At 42.5% G+C, this 15,917-nt stretch overlaps 2 protein-coding genes across 2 annotated transcripts in view; both read right to left on the reverse strand.

Annotated features, from left to right (window-relative positions):
- IRAK2 (interleukin-1 receptor-associated kinase 2) overlaps positions 1 to 3,954 on the reverse strand; it is a 59,918-nt gene extending 55,964 nt beyond the window's left edge. The window contains exon 1 of the mRNA XM_014542752.1: positions 3,774 to 3,954. Coding sequence (XP_014398238.1) covers positions 3,774 to 3,867 — 94 coding nt within the window. The 5' untranslated portion in view covers positions 3,868 to 3,954. The remainder of the gene's footprint in view (positions 1 to 3,773) is intronic.
- Positions 3,955 to 8,219: 4,265 nt separating this feature from the next.
- VHL (von Hippel-Lindau tumor suppressor, E3 ubiquitin protein ligase) overlaps positions 8,220 to 15,917 on the reverse strand; it is a 10,855-nt gene continuing 3,157 nt past the window's right edge. Inside the window, exons 3-5 of the mRNA XM_014542692.1 lie at positions 12,507 to 12,645; positions 12,152 to 12,274; positions 8,220 to 10,276 (exon numbers count right to left, since the gene is read on the reverse strand). Of these exons, the coding sequence (XP_014398178.1) occupies positions 10,080 to 10,276; positions 12,152 to 12,274; positions 12,507 to 12,645 (459 nt within the window). The 3' untranslated portion in view covers positions 8,220 to 10,079. The remainder of the gene's footprint in view (positions 10,277 to 12,151; positions 12,275 to 12,506; positions 12,646 to 15,917) is intronic.

Below are 15,917 nucleotides of genomic sequence, written 5' to 3' on the forward strand. Positions count from 1 at the left end.
GAGGATGTTCAAAGGGCCAATATGCACATGAAAGACGCTCCACTTCTTAGTCATTAGGGAAATACAAATCAAACCACAATAACATACCACATCACACCCGCTCCAATGGCTAGAATAAAAAAGACAATAACAAGTGTTGGTGAAGATGTGAAGAAACTAACCCTCATACACTGATGGTGGGAATGTAAAATGGTACAGTCACTTTGGAAAAATCTGGTAGTTCCTCAAAATGTTAAACATAGAGTTACCCTATGACTCAGTAATTCCACTCCCAAGATATCTACCTAAGGGAAATGAAAACATGTCCACACAAAAACTTGCACATTAATGTGCACAGGAGCATTATTCACAATAGTCAAAAAGTGGAAAGAACCCAAATGTCCATCAACTGATAACTGGGTAGATAAAATGCAGTATATCCGTACCATGGAATATTATTCAGCAATAAAAAGAATTTAAGCACTGATCATGCTACAACATGATGCACCTTGAAAACATGCTAAAGGAAAAAAGTCATTCACAGAGAACCACATATTGTATGATTACACTTATATAAAATGTCCAGATTAAACAATGCCTAAAGCAGGGGGAAGCAATAGGGGTGTGGGGATGTGGGCGAGACAATGAAGGGGAACAGGGTTTCTATTGAGGGTAATTAAAATGTTCTAAGATTGATTGTGGAGAGGGATGTACAACTCTGCAAATACTAAATGCCACCGAACTGTACACTTTATTTTTTTTACTACTATCTCCCACATTGATATTTATTACATTAACATGTCTAACAAAAACAAGTAACAAGTTCAGTAACTGATTCATATTAACAAAGTTTCATTTTGATCCTTTAGCCAATTTGAAAAAAAAGCCATTATCGATCAAAGGAATTAAAAGGAAAAAGCACCTTTTCCTTGTTACATATAGTATTTTTTAACACAATGGCTCTAAACTCCAAACAGATATCAGATGCAAAATCCAACTGTAGGACTCTCATTTTAATTAAGATTACAAAATGGACCTCTCTTACATTTTTTACTGTATTTATACAGTTTATTTTAAAAAACATGTTTTAACTATTGGGCTGAAACTGAGAATACATCTGTGAGAAGTACTCTTCACAGTAAATACTTTTTGGAAATAATTTTTGGTACTTCAATCAAGTGCTGAAGGGATTTTATTCTAAAATCTCGGGCTAGAAATTAAATTTCAACACTTCCATCCTTGGGTAATACAATTATGAATATTCAGAAATCCAGATACCTCTTACTTATCAGCATTTCAGAACTATGTCTGATAAGTGACATTTGAAAAAGACTAATACAGAATTAGAAGAACTTATACGATTGAAACCATCTAAACTCATCTTTAGGTTTTATATTTACAGTATTGTCCAGGAGAAATTAAAGATGAACTGTACACTTTGTTTTTCTTTTAAATATTGAATGCTTCATGCGTTTGAGTGTCATCCTTGCAGAAGGGCCATGCTAACCTTCTCTATCGCGTTTCAATTTTACTACTAGTAAAAGTGCCTTCTAAATGAGTGTCCTAGAAAACAGAAGTTGTTCTGGCATTCACAATTGAGGCCAACATGGAAAAAACTAGAGGGAGTCTCTTACACAAAGCTTGCCCACTGCCCAGGAAACATTCAAAGCCGCTAAATTACAGAGCATCCAAGCAAAGAAAATCACGTAGTAACAGACATTCTCAGAGTTGCCCTGACAAGGTACCACTGACTGTCTCTAGGGAGAACAGGGAGGGTGAGGACCAGGAAGTGGAAAGATATTTACCTTCTTCTATCACAGGTGTATTATTTACATCATTTAACTTAGTGCATGTGTTACTTCCATCCATTAAAAATAATTAATAAAAATACACACTGAAAAAAAATCCATGCTGCTAAAGAATATTGCTTGGCAAAGAGAAATAATTGTAATGTATCTTAAGTGAAAAAGCAGGCTATTACAATCTTCAAAATGACATGATTTTTGAAAAATGTATACACATAAATAAATATGTTTAGAAAGAAGGCTAGACTGCATAAAACACCTACCACTCTGGTGTTACATGGTAAGAAGCCAATAAAAGTTAGCTACTGTTGTTGTTGTTTCATTATTATTGGTATCCAATATTAAAAATGGGCATCCCTGAGTGGTGGAATTTGAACTCAGTTTCCCACTGTATTTTGCAACAAACATTTATTATTTTTGTTACTGGTTTAAAACAGTTTCTGAATCTCAGCATTATTGACACTTTGGGCTAGAAAATTCTTTATCTTTTTAAGATTTTTAAAAAATTAACTTTGAGAGAGAGAGAGAGACATTGATGTGAGAGTGGAACATCTATCTGCTGCCTGCTGCTACCAGGGATCGAGCCCACAATGACCGGAATCAAACCAGCAACTTTTCCTTGCACAGGATGACACCCAACCAACTGGACCACACTGGCAGAGCAGGCTGGATCATTCTTATGGACGGGCTGTCCTGTGCATTGCAGGATGTTTAGCAACATACCTGGCCTCTACCCACTGCATTTCCCAAGTTCTATCAACCAAAAATGTCTCAGACATTGGCAAATGTTCCTAGGGGGCAACATCACCCATGTTTGAGAACCACTAGGTTAAAATATATATTATTTGCTCAAACTGGATGAGTAACACACACATGTTCATTTCTCTCAACTGTACATATATATTATATACTCTTGTATAAAGGGTATATGTTATAATCTAAAATTTAAAGAACAGATAGGTATTATTTTAAAAATAAAGTGGCATGAGTTACACTGATTAAAACATAAAACTAAGATGATCATTGTTAACACTTCTTTATTATTACAAGAATCTCTAGAATTTCTGACACTTTGGTGTCAGGTGCTTTTTAGACAATTTTTATTCCTTGGCCCTGGCCGGGTAGCTCAGTTGGTCAGAGTGTCATCCCGATACACCAAAATTTCCTGTTAGATCTCAGGTCAGGGCACATACAAGAAGCAACCAAAGAATGCATACATAAGTGGAACAACAAATCTCTCTCTCTCTCCCCCTTCCTCCCTCCCTCCCTCCTCTCCTTCCCCTCTCTAAAATCAATTAAAAATTTTTCATTCCTCACAACCTCCAGTTTACAGATTAAGAAGCTGAGGCTCAGAGAAGTTAAGCAACTCACCCAAAATCACCAGCTGAATTGCAGACCTCTACTTGGGAACCTGAGGACCACAAGCCCAGCCTCCCCCTGGATGCCCAGTGCTCTCAGCCAATCATCAGGCACAAAGAAACAAAACACACCAAGGAGTTACAATGTCCTGGTGGGGCCTGACACGGCATTCAAACACCGTTCTGCCACTTAGCAAGGCCATGGTCCCTGGCAAGCGACTCTACCTTTCTAAACCCGTTTCCTCCTCTGTAAAATGGGGGAAGAGAAATACGCACTTTATAGGCTGTAGGACTAAAGCAGATAACCCCTGTCGCGTGCTGACATCAGAGCCCGGCACACTGGTCACTTACAGCAACTGCTCACAGCTCTTACACGCCTGGCCGTAAAGAGCACAGTCGGCGGTCATTACTTTGCGAAGGACTGAGTGACAGCAGGAAACCTCAAAGCTCACAAAGCGCCTTCCAGATGATCGCCCTGGGTCCCGAGAGGGGTCAGCGGCCTGCCTGCGGGCACTCAGCGAGACGTGGGTCCAGATGGCAGCACGCAGAGCCCCGCGGATCAGGACCCACCAAACAGGCCAGGAGGGGGCTTCCAGGCCGGCCCCCGCGGGGTCGCTAGGGGCCCACTCACCGAAATGATTCCAGTCCCACTCGCTGAGCGTGTCCATGTTGCGGCACAAGTCGTCCAGCACCCAGGAGGGCAGCTGGTAGATGTAGCAGGACATGGCCCTGACCGAAAGTGCCGGCGGAGAGCTCCGGGGAGACTGAACCCGACGCCGCGGGACTCGGCTTCTTTACTCCGGGGCTGGCCGTCCCACTTCGCCCCGCCTCCCGGGGGTGGGCGGAGCCAGCGCTGGACACCACTGCCCTCCAGCGGCGATGTGGGGCGCGGCGCCGTCAGGCGGCTGGACCGGAGCTGCTGGGAAACCAAAAGGGTAAGAGCTGGGAGGGGAAACTGAGGCCCAGAGTGGAGACACGGTTAAGGCCATCCGAGAATTCCGTGTCAGTCCTAGGAGACCTGACTTTACTGCCTGTGCTTGTGGCGCTCTGCCACATATAATTCAGGAATTCTTCTAGGTGTTGGAGATGTGTAAGTAGAGAAAACCTATAAAAGTCTGGCAGGTGTGGGTCAATGATTCTCTCATCATTGATGTTTCTATCTCTCTCTCTCCCTCTCCCTTCTTCTCTCTGAAATCAATCAATAAAAAAAAGTCCTTGCTTTCACGGTACTTACACTCTAGATGGGGGTGACGAGGAGGAAACAGCAATAACTAATCAACATACTGAATAAGTATGTTACATGGTTTGTTAAAACATAGTAAGTGCTATTGCCAAAAAGCAAAAGGGAAGTTGACTAAGGGAAATTAGGAATTCAGAGCTATTAGGGGGAGGACTAGTCAAGATAGACTTTATCACAATAATGGCTAATTTTTATTTGAGCAGCTACTATGTGCCAGGCACTGTTCTAGGTGCTGGGGATACCTCTGAACAAAATCCCTGCCAGGGAGAGAGACAGACAGTAAGCAATAAAAATGCAAAATAAATAGGGGAGGAAGGGGACATATGTAATATTTTCAACAATAAAGATTTAATTTAAAATTTTTAAATGCAAAATAATAACAGCATTATAGATGATAGGTAATGTTAGAGAACAAAAGTAGAGTATGATGAAAGGGAGTGGGGTGGCTAATTGCATATTCATTATCTTTTTTTCATATTCATTATCTTTTAATGTGATCAATATTATCGGAGGAATGTGGTAAGAGGGACTGTGAGGCAAATTGAATTATCAAATAGGGTATAAGGAGAACTTATATTAATAATGACTAGAAGTTATTGAACAGACTTCACCTGGGTTATTTCATTTATTCCTCACAATGACTCCATGAGGTAGGCAGTGTGGTTATTATCCCCATTCTACAGATGAGGAAACCGAGGCACAGAGAGGTTAAATAACTTGTTTAAACTCATACAATACTAAGAAGCAGAGCTGAGACTTGAAACCTAGCAGTCTGACCACTGGCTACAAACGACCTCTTTAATAAAATAACTACTATAATAACACTACAACTTTATAGTGTGCTTTGCCTAAATTATTTTATATAAGTCTCATAAGCCTATACTACAGATATTATTATTCCATTTTTACACAGAAGTAAATAGGTTCCAAGAGCTTAGGCAACCTCATCGAGGGCAGATAAACAACTAAGAGTACCACTTGGCAGCTGTAAACATCAGCAATGGAGTATGGCTACAGAAGAAGGAACCTGAAATGAAAATGAGAAGTCCTAAGGCCAAGTTCCAGTTCTGTGACCAACAGGCTTTGTGACCCTGGACAATGCATCTCACTTCTCAAGCCTTGCTTTCCACATCTATAAAATGGGACTAATCATCCCTACTGCTTAGAGTTGTGAAGTGGATTGACAGCCATGTAGAACACCTACTCGAGGGTCTTCCTTGCATAGACAATGAACTTAAAAAATGGTAGCTGCCACTGATAACATTGAAAAGTTTACAGGAAAGAGTGCTCCACTGCTTGTAAGGCACTGTACTCCACCGATACATAAATGGTTTTCCCTTGAGTGAAGGACAACAAATTCATTTAAAATAGAAAAGAGCATATTGACCAGTTGGCTCCTGTACACACGCTGACTGGGGATTGAACCCAAAACCCAGGCATGTTCCCTGACCAGGAATTGAACCCTGGACTTTAATGGGAAACAATGACATGGTATTAGGCAGCACCGTGCCTACCACAGAGTAGCACTGAGGTGCTAAGAATGCTAAGACAGCCCTAGCTGGTTTGGCTCAGTGGAAAGAGCATTGGCCTGTGGACTGAAGGGTCCTGGGTTCGATTCTGGTCAAGGGCACATGCCGGGGTTGTGGGCTCGATCCCTGGTAGGGGGCATGCAGGAGGCAGTCAATCAATGATTCTCTCTGATCATTGATGTTTCTATCTCTCTCTCCCTCTCCCTTACTCTCTGAAATCAATAAAAATATATTTTTAAAAAAAGAATGCTAATACACAGAAGTCTAGTATTAAGTATCTGGAAAGCTCTCACTGGTATTCCTAAGGCCAGAGTGCAAAACATTAATACCTATTTCATATCCTCAGTACACACTGATTTCTAGCCCAGTGCTCTGACCTTTTATTACCTTTTCAATATAAGCACTGGTGAAATGTTAACCACTTATCTTGTTTTTTGCTTCTTTTTTAAACAGACTTTTAAAGAGCAGTTTTAGGTTTACAACATAATTGAGAGGAACAGGGATTTCCCATATACCTCTTGCCCCCACACACAATCTCCCCTGTTATCAACATGCCCCACCAGAGTGATACATTTGTGGTAATTAATGAACCTACTATGACACATCATTATTACCCAAAGTCCATAGTTTAGAGTTCCCTCTTGGTGTTGAACATTCTATGGGCTTGGACAAATGTATAATGTCATAGATCATGTAGTGTAGTGCATAGTATAGCATATATATAGAAACATACAGAATAGTTTCACTGCCCTAAAAAATCCTGTGATCTGCCTAGTCATTCCTCTCTCCCCTCAAACCCTGGCAACCACTGATGTTTTTACATCATAATTTTGTCTTTTCCAGAATATCGTATAGTTGGAATCATACAGTATGTGACTTTTTTATATTGGCTTCTTTCATTTAGTATTAAACATGTTTTCTCCATGTCTTTTCATGGTTGACAGCTCATTTCTCTTCAGTGCTGAAGAATTCACTGTGTGCCCTGGCTGGGTAGCTGTTGGTTAGAGCATTGAACCAATACGCCAAGGTTGCTGGTTCCATCCCCAGTCAGGGCACTTACAAGAATGAGGGCATAAGTAAGTGGAACAACAAATCGGTTTCTCTCGCTCTCCATTTCTCTAAAATCAACTTTTGAAAAAATATATTGCCTGGATGTACAACATTTTATTTATCTATCACCTACTGAAGGACATCTTAGTTGCTTCCAAGTTTTGGCAGTTATGAATGAAGCTGTTATAAATATCCATGTGCAGTGTTTTCAATGTTAAGTTTTGAACTCCTGTGAGTAAATACTAAGGAGCACAATCGGTGAATAGTATGGTAAGAGTATGTTTACCCTTGCCAGCATTTGGTGTTGTCAGTATCACAGAGTGTGGCCTTCTTTTTTTTTTTTTAATATTTTATTGATTTTTTACAGAGAGGAAGGGAGAGGGATAGAGAGTTAGAAACATCGATGAGAGAGAAACATCGATCAGCTGCCTCCTCACACTCCCCACTGGGGATGTGCCCGAAACCAAGGTACATGCCCTTGACCAGAATTGAGCCTGCGACCCTTGAGTCTGCAGACTGATGCTCTATCCACTGAGCCAAACCGGGTAGGGCAAGTGTGGCCTTCTTAATAGTGCCTTATGGTATCTCATTTCCATTTTCATTTCCCTGATAACACATGATGTGAAGCATCTTTTCACATGCTTAGTTGCTATCTGTGTATCTTCTTTTTACTTATTTATTTTTTAAGTTGATTTTAGAGAGACAGGAAGGGGAGAAACATCGACTTGTTGTTCCACTCACTTATGCATTCATTGACTGATGCTCGTATGTTACCTGACCAGGGATGTAATCTTCAACCGTGGCATATCGGGAGGACACAACCAACTGAGCTACCCGGCCAGAGCTGTGTATCTTCTTCAGTGAGGAATCTGTTAAGGTTGGTTCTGTTTTCATGAAAAAAAAAAAAAAAACAACAACAAAAAACCTACAAAAAACTTTGTTCCAACGTAAGTATTTTTCTTAATACTTTTTAGTAGTGCTTAACATTTTTTAGTGATATATCATATTTATGAGAAAAATGAGGTTAAAAGAAACAATGGTTTCAAAAAAAACAACAGTGTTGGAAAGAGAAGGAACTGAGAATGAAGTGAGCTGCTTGTGTCTGCTACTCCCTCCCCACCTTAAGCCTTTAAAAAAAACCTGGCTTTTAGGCCTCTCCAAGAGAGAAGAGCCTAGTTAAAATAACACTAAGCACACCCTTCCTATTTCCTTTACTCAGCACCATTTAATGAATTAAAAAGTTTTTTTAAACTCAAAATAGGAAACAGCACAGTCTTTTAATACATTTAATACATTCATAAGACTTCAAACAAAAAACATATTATTCATGCTACAGATTTTCAATCTTCCTTGGACAACACAAAAAACCACAGTACTCAAATTGCATGTTTTAACAACTGGAACATGAAATCTCATTTTGACACAAAGACAGGTTAGAAATAAAATAACACCAACATCGAACTAATCCAGCACCAGCAGACTTCCTTAAATCCCCATCCTATCCAACTATGGAACTCGCATTGCTACCTTCTGTACCAGCATTCCTTCTTCCCTCCCTAAAAAATTAGATATTTACAGCTATATCACTGAATGAGTGCTACAACAGGCTCTTTTCTCTCAGAGCGGCCTACAAACCAACTATTTTGCTGAATGTTGAAGAGGGGAACCAGACTGGGTGAAACAACGTGTAGTGAGACAACTTCGGGGTGTTTGTTTCATTCACTTCATTCTGCAGAGCACAGGAATTGTGCTCAAAGGTTAGCACAGGAACTAAAGAAATTTCCCAACATTATTTTACAAGACAAAGATTGCACTAATGTCTATGGAGAGCTTATAAAGATGCCATAGAAGATATTTAAGTTATAAAGTTAAATGAGAAAGAATATAAAATTGTATGTACAATATAACCTCAACTATGTAAAAACAACTAACCAAAAGTTGCCCTAAAAGGGGCTGAAAATTCAAAATGTTAAGTTAGTGATTGTGTTTAAGTAGTTTATCTGTAGTGATCTTTTTCTTCCTTTTACTTTTCTGTCTTTTCCAAAAATTTATCTACTGATTTTTTTTAAAACTGTTACACAAAAGGAAGCCTGATAGAAGTACTGAATGAATTTAAGTCCAGCCTATAAGAAAGTATAAAACTATAAAACATTCCAGGCTACTCTTTGAATCCACTGTGTGTGAGCAGTAACTTCCCAAAGCTGCGAGGGCTTCGTCCTCTCCTCTAGCCAGGTGCTAAGTGTCACCATATCCTGCCGGATGGAAAATGTTGAACCAAACAGAAATGTCATGGATTTACAAAAAGAAACAGAAATACCCACACTTGCCAGAGACCTATTTACAGTATGGTAGTATCTCCTTCATATTAAACAAGAGGACAGCTCTTTTCTCCTATCTCTGGGTAGATGTCAAGTTTCAAAAGAGCTAGCATCACAGTAACTGTAAAAAGCTAATCCTGGTTTAGAAACAGTAATAAAATAGCACTGGAACAATAGTGAACAGAAAAAAAGCACAAAATTTATAAAATTATAAAAAGTGCTTTCTATAAAAATGATTCCCTTTAAAACATTTATTTACTGTACACACTTTAAGGTCCCCTATTTTCCCCCTGCAAAAAAGGGCAAACCTTCCAAATACTTTCTACCAAAATATCCACTGGTTTGTTCATTCAACAAACACTGATGAAGGCTCATAATGTGAGAGGCACTGGGGTCTCCAAGAGCAGACAGATCTGTCCCTGCCTCAAGGACATCTCAGTCTTCTCAAAGCAGGAGGCAGACATATCACCAACCACAACACAGCAATTAAAAGCAGACACCACTGCTTTCTTACAATCAAAGAATATGCTACAATTCTCACTGAATTACTTACACTTTCCTGACTTCCAAGGAGGCAACTACTTTCCCTTCATAAACACTTCTAGAGGGCAGACATTACATTTTGTGATATTGGCCCCTAAACATCACAATACCTAGTGAAGTCAGATAACTTTCTTTTAAGCAATGGAGCATTTTTTACTCTAAGAATGAGACCTTGACACTGAGCATAAGTGACCAGTCCTGTATCTAGATTACGACTAGCCCGTTCCATCAACGGCTGAGACTTAGGCGTGCAAATTTCAGTTAAAATCTTCAGTCTCCTCTCCCATCCGCTGGTTTTCAATATGCTCCTGTGTCAGCCGCTCCAGGTCTTTCTTCACATTTGGGTGGTCTTCCAGGTCTTCGTAGAGTGACCTCACAATGTCCAGTCTCCTGTAATTCTCAGGCTTGACTAGGCTTCGGACAACCTGCAGGCATCGCTCTTTTAGGGTATACACTGTAAGGGCAGAAAACCGAATCTTCAGCAGCAAAATTCAGGCAGGCCTTCAGACAAGGGATGAGCAAGAGCCTTTGCCAACTATGGCAATTACATTTACTACAGATGGACCTCATTTTGGGCAAAAAAAAAGTGAGTACATGTACTGTGGCAGAATGTAATATGATGGCCCCAATCGACATTTCATGGCATTCATAAACTTGTGTACTAACTTCCCCTTGAAAGTGGACGGCTTGTGATGTACTTTAATAACTGAAGTGACACTGTGGCAATTTTGGGTCTAAGCCTTAAGCAACTTCAACTTTTACCCTCTCAGAAGCCCTGAGTTACCCTGCAGGAGAGGCCATACAAAGAGGGATAGGCACTGAGACTACATGGGAGAGAAGACTAGCCCTCAGCCAACATGCCAGGAGAAGGCAGACACACCAATGACCACCCATGAGCAGAATAACCACCTAGCTGAACTCAGTCCAGACTGCAGAATTATGAACAAATCAAATGGTTGTTGTTAGTTTTGGGGTAGTTGTCACACAGCAATAAGTAATCAAAACAGTATATAACTGAATTTGGGGTAACTGAAATCTGATTTTACTTACTCTCTAAGGGTACTCCATTTAATTTATCAATGATCATTTTTGTATACCCATTTTTTAAAAACAGGATCTATATATTAGCTTGAACCTTATAAAGATGCAAATACTTAGTATGGTGTGTTTTTTAAATCCCATAAGAACATCAGTTTCTTTTTTTTTTTAATATATTTTTATTGATTTGAGAGAGAGGAAGGGAGAGGGAGAGAGAGCTAGAAACATCAATGAGAGAGAATCATTGATCGGCTACCTCCTGCACACCCCCTAATGGGGATCAAGCCCACAACCGGGGCATGTGCCCTGACTGGGAATTGAATGGTGACCTCCTGGTTCACAGGATGATGCTCAACCACTGAGCCACACCAGCAGGTTCAACTTAATCACTGTGGGCTAATGTTCAATTCAGTTATCTTTTTTAAACCCCTGACTGGCACTGAGTTTGACTGGGTTAAATAACATTTAAAAATACAATACTAGAAGTCATATAAACAAGCCATAATTCAATCCCCTATACTTTGTTCTTCTGAAACTCCAAGGCATAATTCTGCTCCAAGACCAGGGTAACAAAATGCATTAATAAGTCTACAATCAGATATTTTAATTTAGCCCAACTCTGACAAGCCCAAAGATATTTTTATTTTTTTAGAGAGAGAGGAAGAGAGAGAGAAACATCGATGCGATAGCAAAACATAGACTGGCTGTCTCCTCATACCCCCTCCTGGGGATGGAACCTGAAACCCAGCATTTGCCCTGACTGGCAATCGAAGGAGCAACCTTTGGGTGCACAGGATGATGCCCAACCAACTGAGCCACACTGGCCAGGGCCCAAAGAGCTTTTCTAAATACATATATATTTTTTATTGATTTCAGAGAAGAGAGAGGGAGAGAGAGATTGAAACATCAATGATGAGAGAGGATCACTGATCAGCTGCCTCCTGCACATCCCCTACTGGGGATCAAGCCCACAATCCAAGCATGTTCCCTGATGGGGAACCAAACCATGACCTCGTATTTCATAGGTCCATTTCTGAGCCACACCGGCCTGTCCCAAAGAACTTTCAAAACATCACAACACCTTTGCTCAATACAGAGCCTACAAATACATTACTTCCATTTTAATTGTGGTGGAGAATAAGACACAGAAAGGTTGAATACCTGGTTGAGCATCAGGCAAAAATCAGTAAGGGCTTGGCTCCTGTAAGTGGCCTTTCCCCTACTTGTAACAGCTTTATCTTTTTAAAAAGTAAGATGCGGGGGGGGGGAAAGTAAGATGGCACAACAGTACCTGGTAGTGTGATGTTGGCAAAAATCGGCTGTCCATCAACATTGAGAGATGGCACAAATAGTTCCGTTTGGTTAACCAGAAGCCCATCATATGTCCCAGCATCTCGGAAGAGCCAAAGGTGACCTGTTAATACAAGCAGAAGCTGTTAAGTAGGCACACACCCATTTCCTTCATCATCCTGGACTGACAATGAAATACTTGCCATTCTGCTTAAGTGTCATGCAAAATATCATAATACAGTATTAGCTTACTCAATCCTACAATAGATGCATTTACCGATGAGGAAATAGGTCTGAAAAAGCCAAGTAAGTGACTTGCTCAAGGCAAAAGGGCCAGTAAATAGAAGGGCATGTACCCGAGGCTCCAATCCTATCCCTGTCTTCTGCCATGGAGGAAAAGCAAATCACAACACTGCAAACTAAAAGAGCGGAGGTCAATGACTTCTCAAATCTGTGTTTCTCAAAAACAAGAAGATGCAGTCCTGGCCGGTGTGGCTCAGTGGTAGAGCATTAGCCTGCGCACCAGAGGGTTGAGGATTCTATTCCAGTCAAGGGCACATACCTGGATTACAGGTCTGATCCTCAGCCCACCCCTAATCCTCTCGGAACCCCCTCCCACTCACCCCCCACCCCTCACCCCCATCAGAAGCATGTGGGAGGCAACCAATTGATTTGTCTCTCTCACATCCATGTTTCTCTCTCCCCCTCCTATTCCTCCCATTTTCTCTAGAAAATCAATGGAATAATATCCTCACTCCTCAGGTGAAGATTGAAAAAAAAAAGAAGTTGCTAAAACCCCATGTTGAGAGAAAGAAGCCAGACAGAAAGTGTACATTTTGCAGGATCAGATGAAACCAATCTATGACACAAAAAATCAGAAGAGTAGTTGCCTCTGGGAGGGAAGGGGCAAGAGGGTACTTTCTGGGGTGATAGACATGTTTAATCTATAACTTGATTTAGGTGTTGCTACATTTGTCAAAACACATCAAACCCTAAGATCTATACATTTATACTCTATGTAATTTACTCCTGAATATGAGAAACAAATAATCACATGCAAGAGAGAGAAAGAGAGAGAGGCGGAGGCAAACCTCTAGGCTTAATTCTGTTTAAGGAGGGAGGAGGTGTCTCTCAGAAAAAATACAGCACGTGTTTCTGGGATATAAACTTACCTGAAGATTTGATGGGAAAATTTAAGAAATATAAACTGGTCATTTTTTTGTTGTGGTAAAATATACATAACATAAAATTGACCATTTAAACCATTTTAAGTGTATAGTTCAGTGACATTAAGTATACTCACCTGGTAATATATATATTTATACATATATTAATCCTCACCCAAGGATATGTTTTTATTGATTTTTTTTTTTTGAAGAGAGAGAGGAAGGGAGGAAGAGATGGAGAGAGAGAGAGAGAGAGAGAGAGAGAGAGAGGGAGAGAAAGAAAGAGAAACATCGATTAGTTGCCTCCTACACACTCCAACAGGGGATCAAACCTGAAACCCGGGTATATGCCCTGACTTGGAATCGAACCTTGACCTTTTGGTGCACAGGAGATGCTTGCTCCAACCATCTGAGCCATACCAGCCACCTGGCACAATACATAGTTATTACAATACTAGAGGCCTGGTGCACAAAATTCGTGCATGGTGGGGTCCCTAGGCCTGGCTGGCAATCAGGGCCGATCAGGTTCCCTGCCTCCCCACCTCCCCCCCTCTTCCTTCCCTCGTCGCCTGGTCTGCTGCCACCCATCCCCTGGTTCCCTGTCCCAAACCAGGGCCCAGCCCTGATCGGGCAATCAGGACCTGCTGGCTGGGGGGAGGGACCGGGAGGTTGGCCTGATAGGGGCCTGCCAGCCAAGGGGGAGGCGGGTAGCTGCCACCGTGGGCCTGGACTGATTGGGGCCTGCTGGCTGGGGGGAGGGACAAGGGGAGGGACTCAAGTGATTGGCCGCTGGCGAGCTGGCCCTGGGGGGGGCGCCTGGGAAATGGGCTGCATCTGCCACCACCTACCCCCAGTTCCCTGTCCAAGCCCGGGGCCTGGCCCCGATTGGGCAATTGGGGCCTGCCGGCTGCAGGGAGGTACCAAGAGGTTGGCCAGCAGGCCCCATTAGTGATCCGGCCTGTGGGCTGGGGAAGCTCCTGTGTTAAGCATCTGCCCCCTGGTGATCAGTGTGTGTCATAGCAACGGGTCATTCCATTGTAACAGTTGCTTAGGCTTTTGTATTTATAGATTATTGACTACTAGAGTCCAGGTGCATGAATTCGTGCACGGGTGGGGTCCAGCCAGCGCCCCCCAATTGGGACCAATCGGGCGGGCCAGCCGGGAGAAGGGGCTGCAGTGGGTTGGCCAGCCAGCCCCGCCCCCTGGTCAACCGCCTCCTTGAACTCCTGGTGGAAAGGACAATTTGTATATTAGCCTTTTATTATATAGGATAGGATATTCCCTATGCCAGCCGTGGGCAAACTACAGCCCGCGGGCCGGATCCGGCCCGTTTGAAATGAATAAAACTAAAAAAAAAAAAGACCGTACCCTTTTATGTAATGATGTTTACTTTGAATTTATATTAGTTCACACAAACACTCCATCCATGCTTTTGTTCCGGCCCTCCGGTCCAGTTTAAGAACCCATTGTGGCCCTCGAGTCAAAAAGTTTGCCCACCCCTGCCCTATGCTGTACTTTGCATCCCTGTGACTATTTTGTAACTGCCAACTTGTACTTCTAAACCCCTTCAACTTTTTCACCCAGCCCCCCAACTCGCCTCCCTTCTGTTCTCTGTATCTATGAGTCTATTTCTATGGTTGTGAGAATGAAGGGCGCCTAGGACTACTTTCTTCTTGAAAGTCATTGGGAGATTACTACCTCCTTAAGCAATAAGACCTAATCTCCCCCTCGGTTATTGCAACAGCTTCCTAACTGGTTCCCCAGCAGCAGTCTTCCCGGGCCAACCACTTTGCAACCAACACGAGTGAGCTTTTCAGAATGTCAATCTGACAATGTCTGTCCCTGCTAGAAAACCTTCAATGGCCCCCGCTTCCCTAGGGGTAAAATCGCCTTAGGGCTTCCTCTCCCACCATCCCATACCTTCTTCTCCTTCAGCCCATGTGGTTCCCTCTGCCTAGAACTGTCTTGGGTTGGCTAGCTCCCATCACCCTGCAGGACTCCCTTTTTTCTCTGAGAAGCTCTCCGTAGTTGAAACCACACGTGTACACACCACCCACCACCAACCACCACCACCACCACCATCACCACCACCACCAACCACCATCACCACCACCACCCTCCCCCGCCGCCGCCGCCCCCTCACTGAGCAGATGCCGGCTGCAAGCTCCAGCAGCCCTCTGTGCTCTGTTCCTATCGCAGCAAAGTTGACATGGCTTGCTCTCATCTGTGCCTGCATTGGTCTGACTCCCCACTGGGCTGTGTTCTCCATGCATACAGGGCGCCTGCGCGGACCTGGCCCACTGAGGGCGTCGAAGAATGTGAGATTCTTCCACTCAGGGACTGAACAAATGGGCATTAGGGACGGAGCACTGCTTTTAGGGTAACTATCCGTGGAAGGGGGTCGGGGGAAAGCCACCATCGAATGCAAATTAACCAGTTTTCTAGAGAAGAATGCCTACCACTTAGTAGCAGCGTCAACTTGGATCAGTCACTACCTCTTTGGGGCCTCAGTTCCTCAGGCGTAAATGGGAATAATAATGACAACAGCTCCGGCCTCCCGGGATGGTGGAGGGGATTCGATAAGTTCGTGCCACCGTTGCC

This window comes from Myotis brandtii, unplaced genomic scaffold (genome assembly GCF_000412655.1).
Source record: "Myotis brandtii unplaced genomic scaffold, ASM41265v1 scaffold312, whole genome shotgun sequence".
NCBI classification, from domain to species: Eukaryota; Metazoa; Chordata; class Mammalia; order Chiroptera; family Vespertilionidae; genus Myotis; species Myotis brandtii.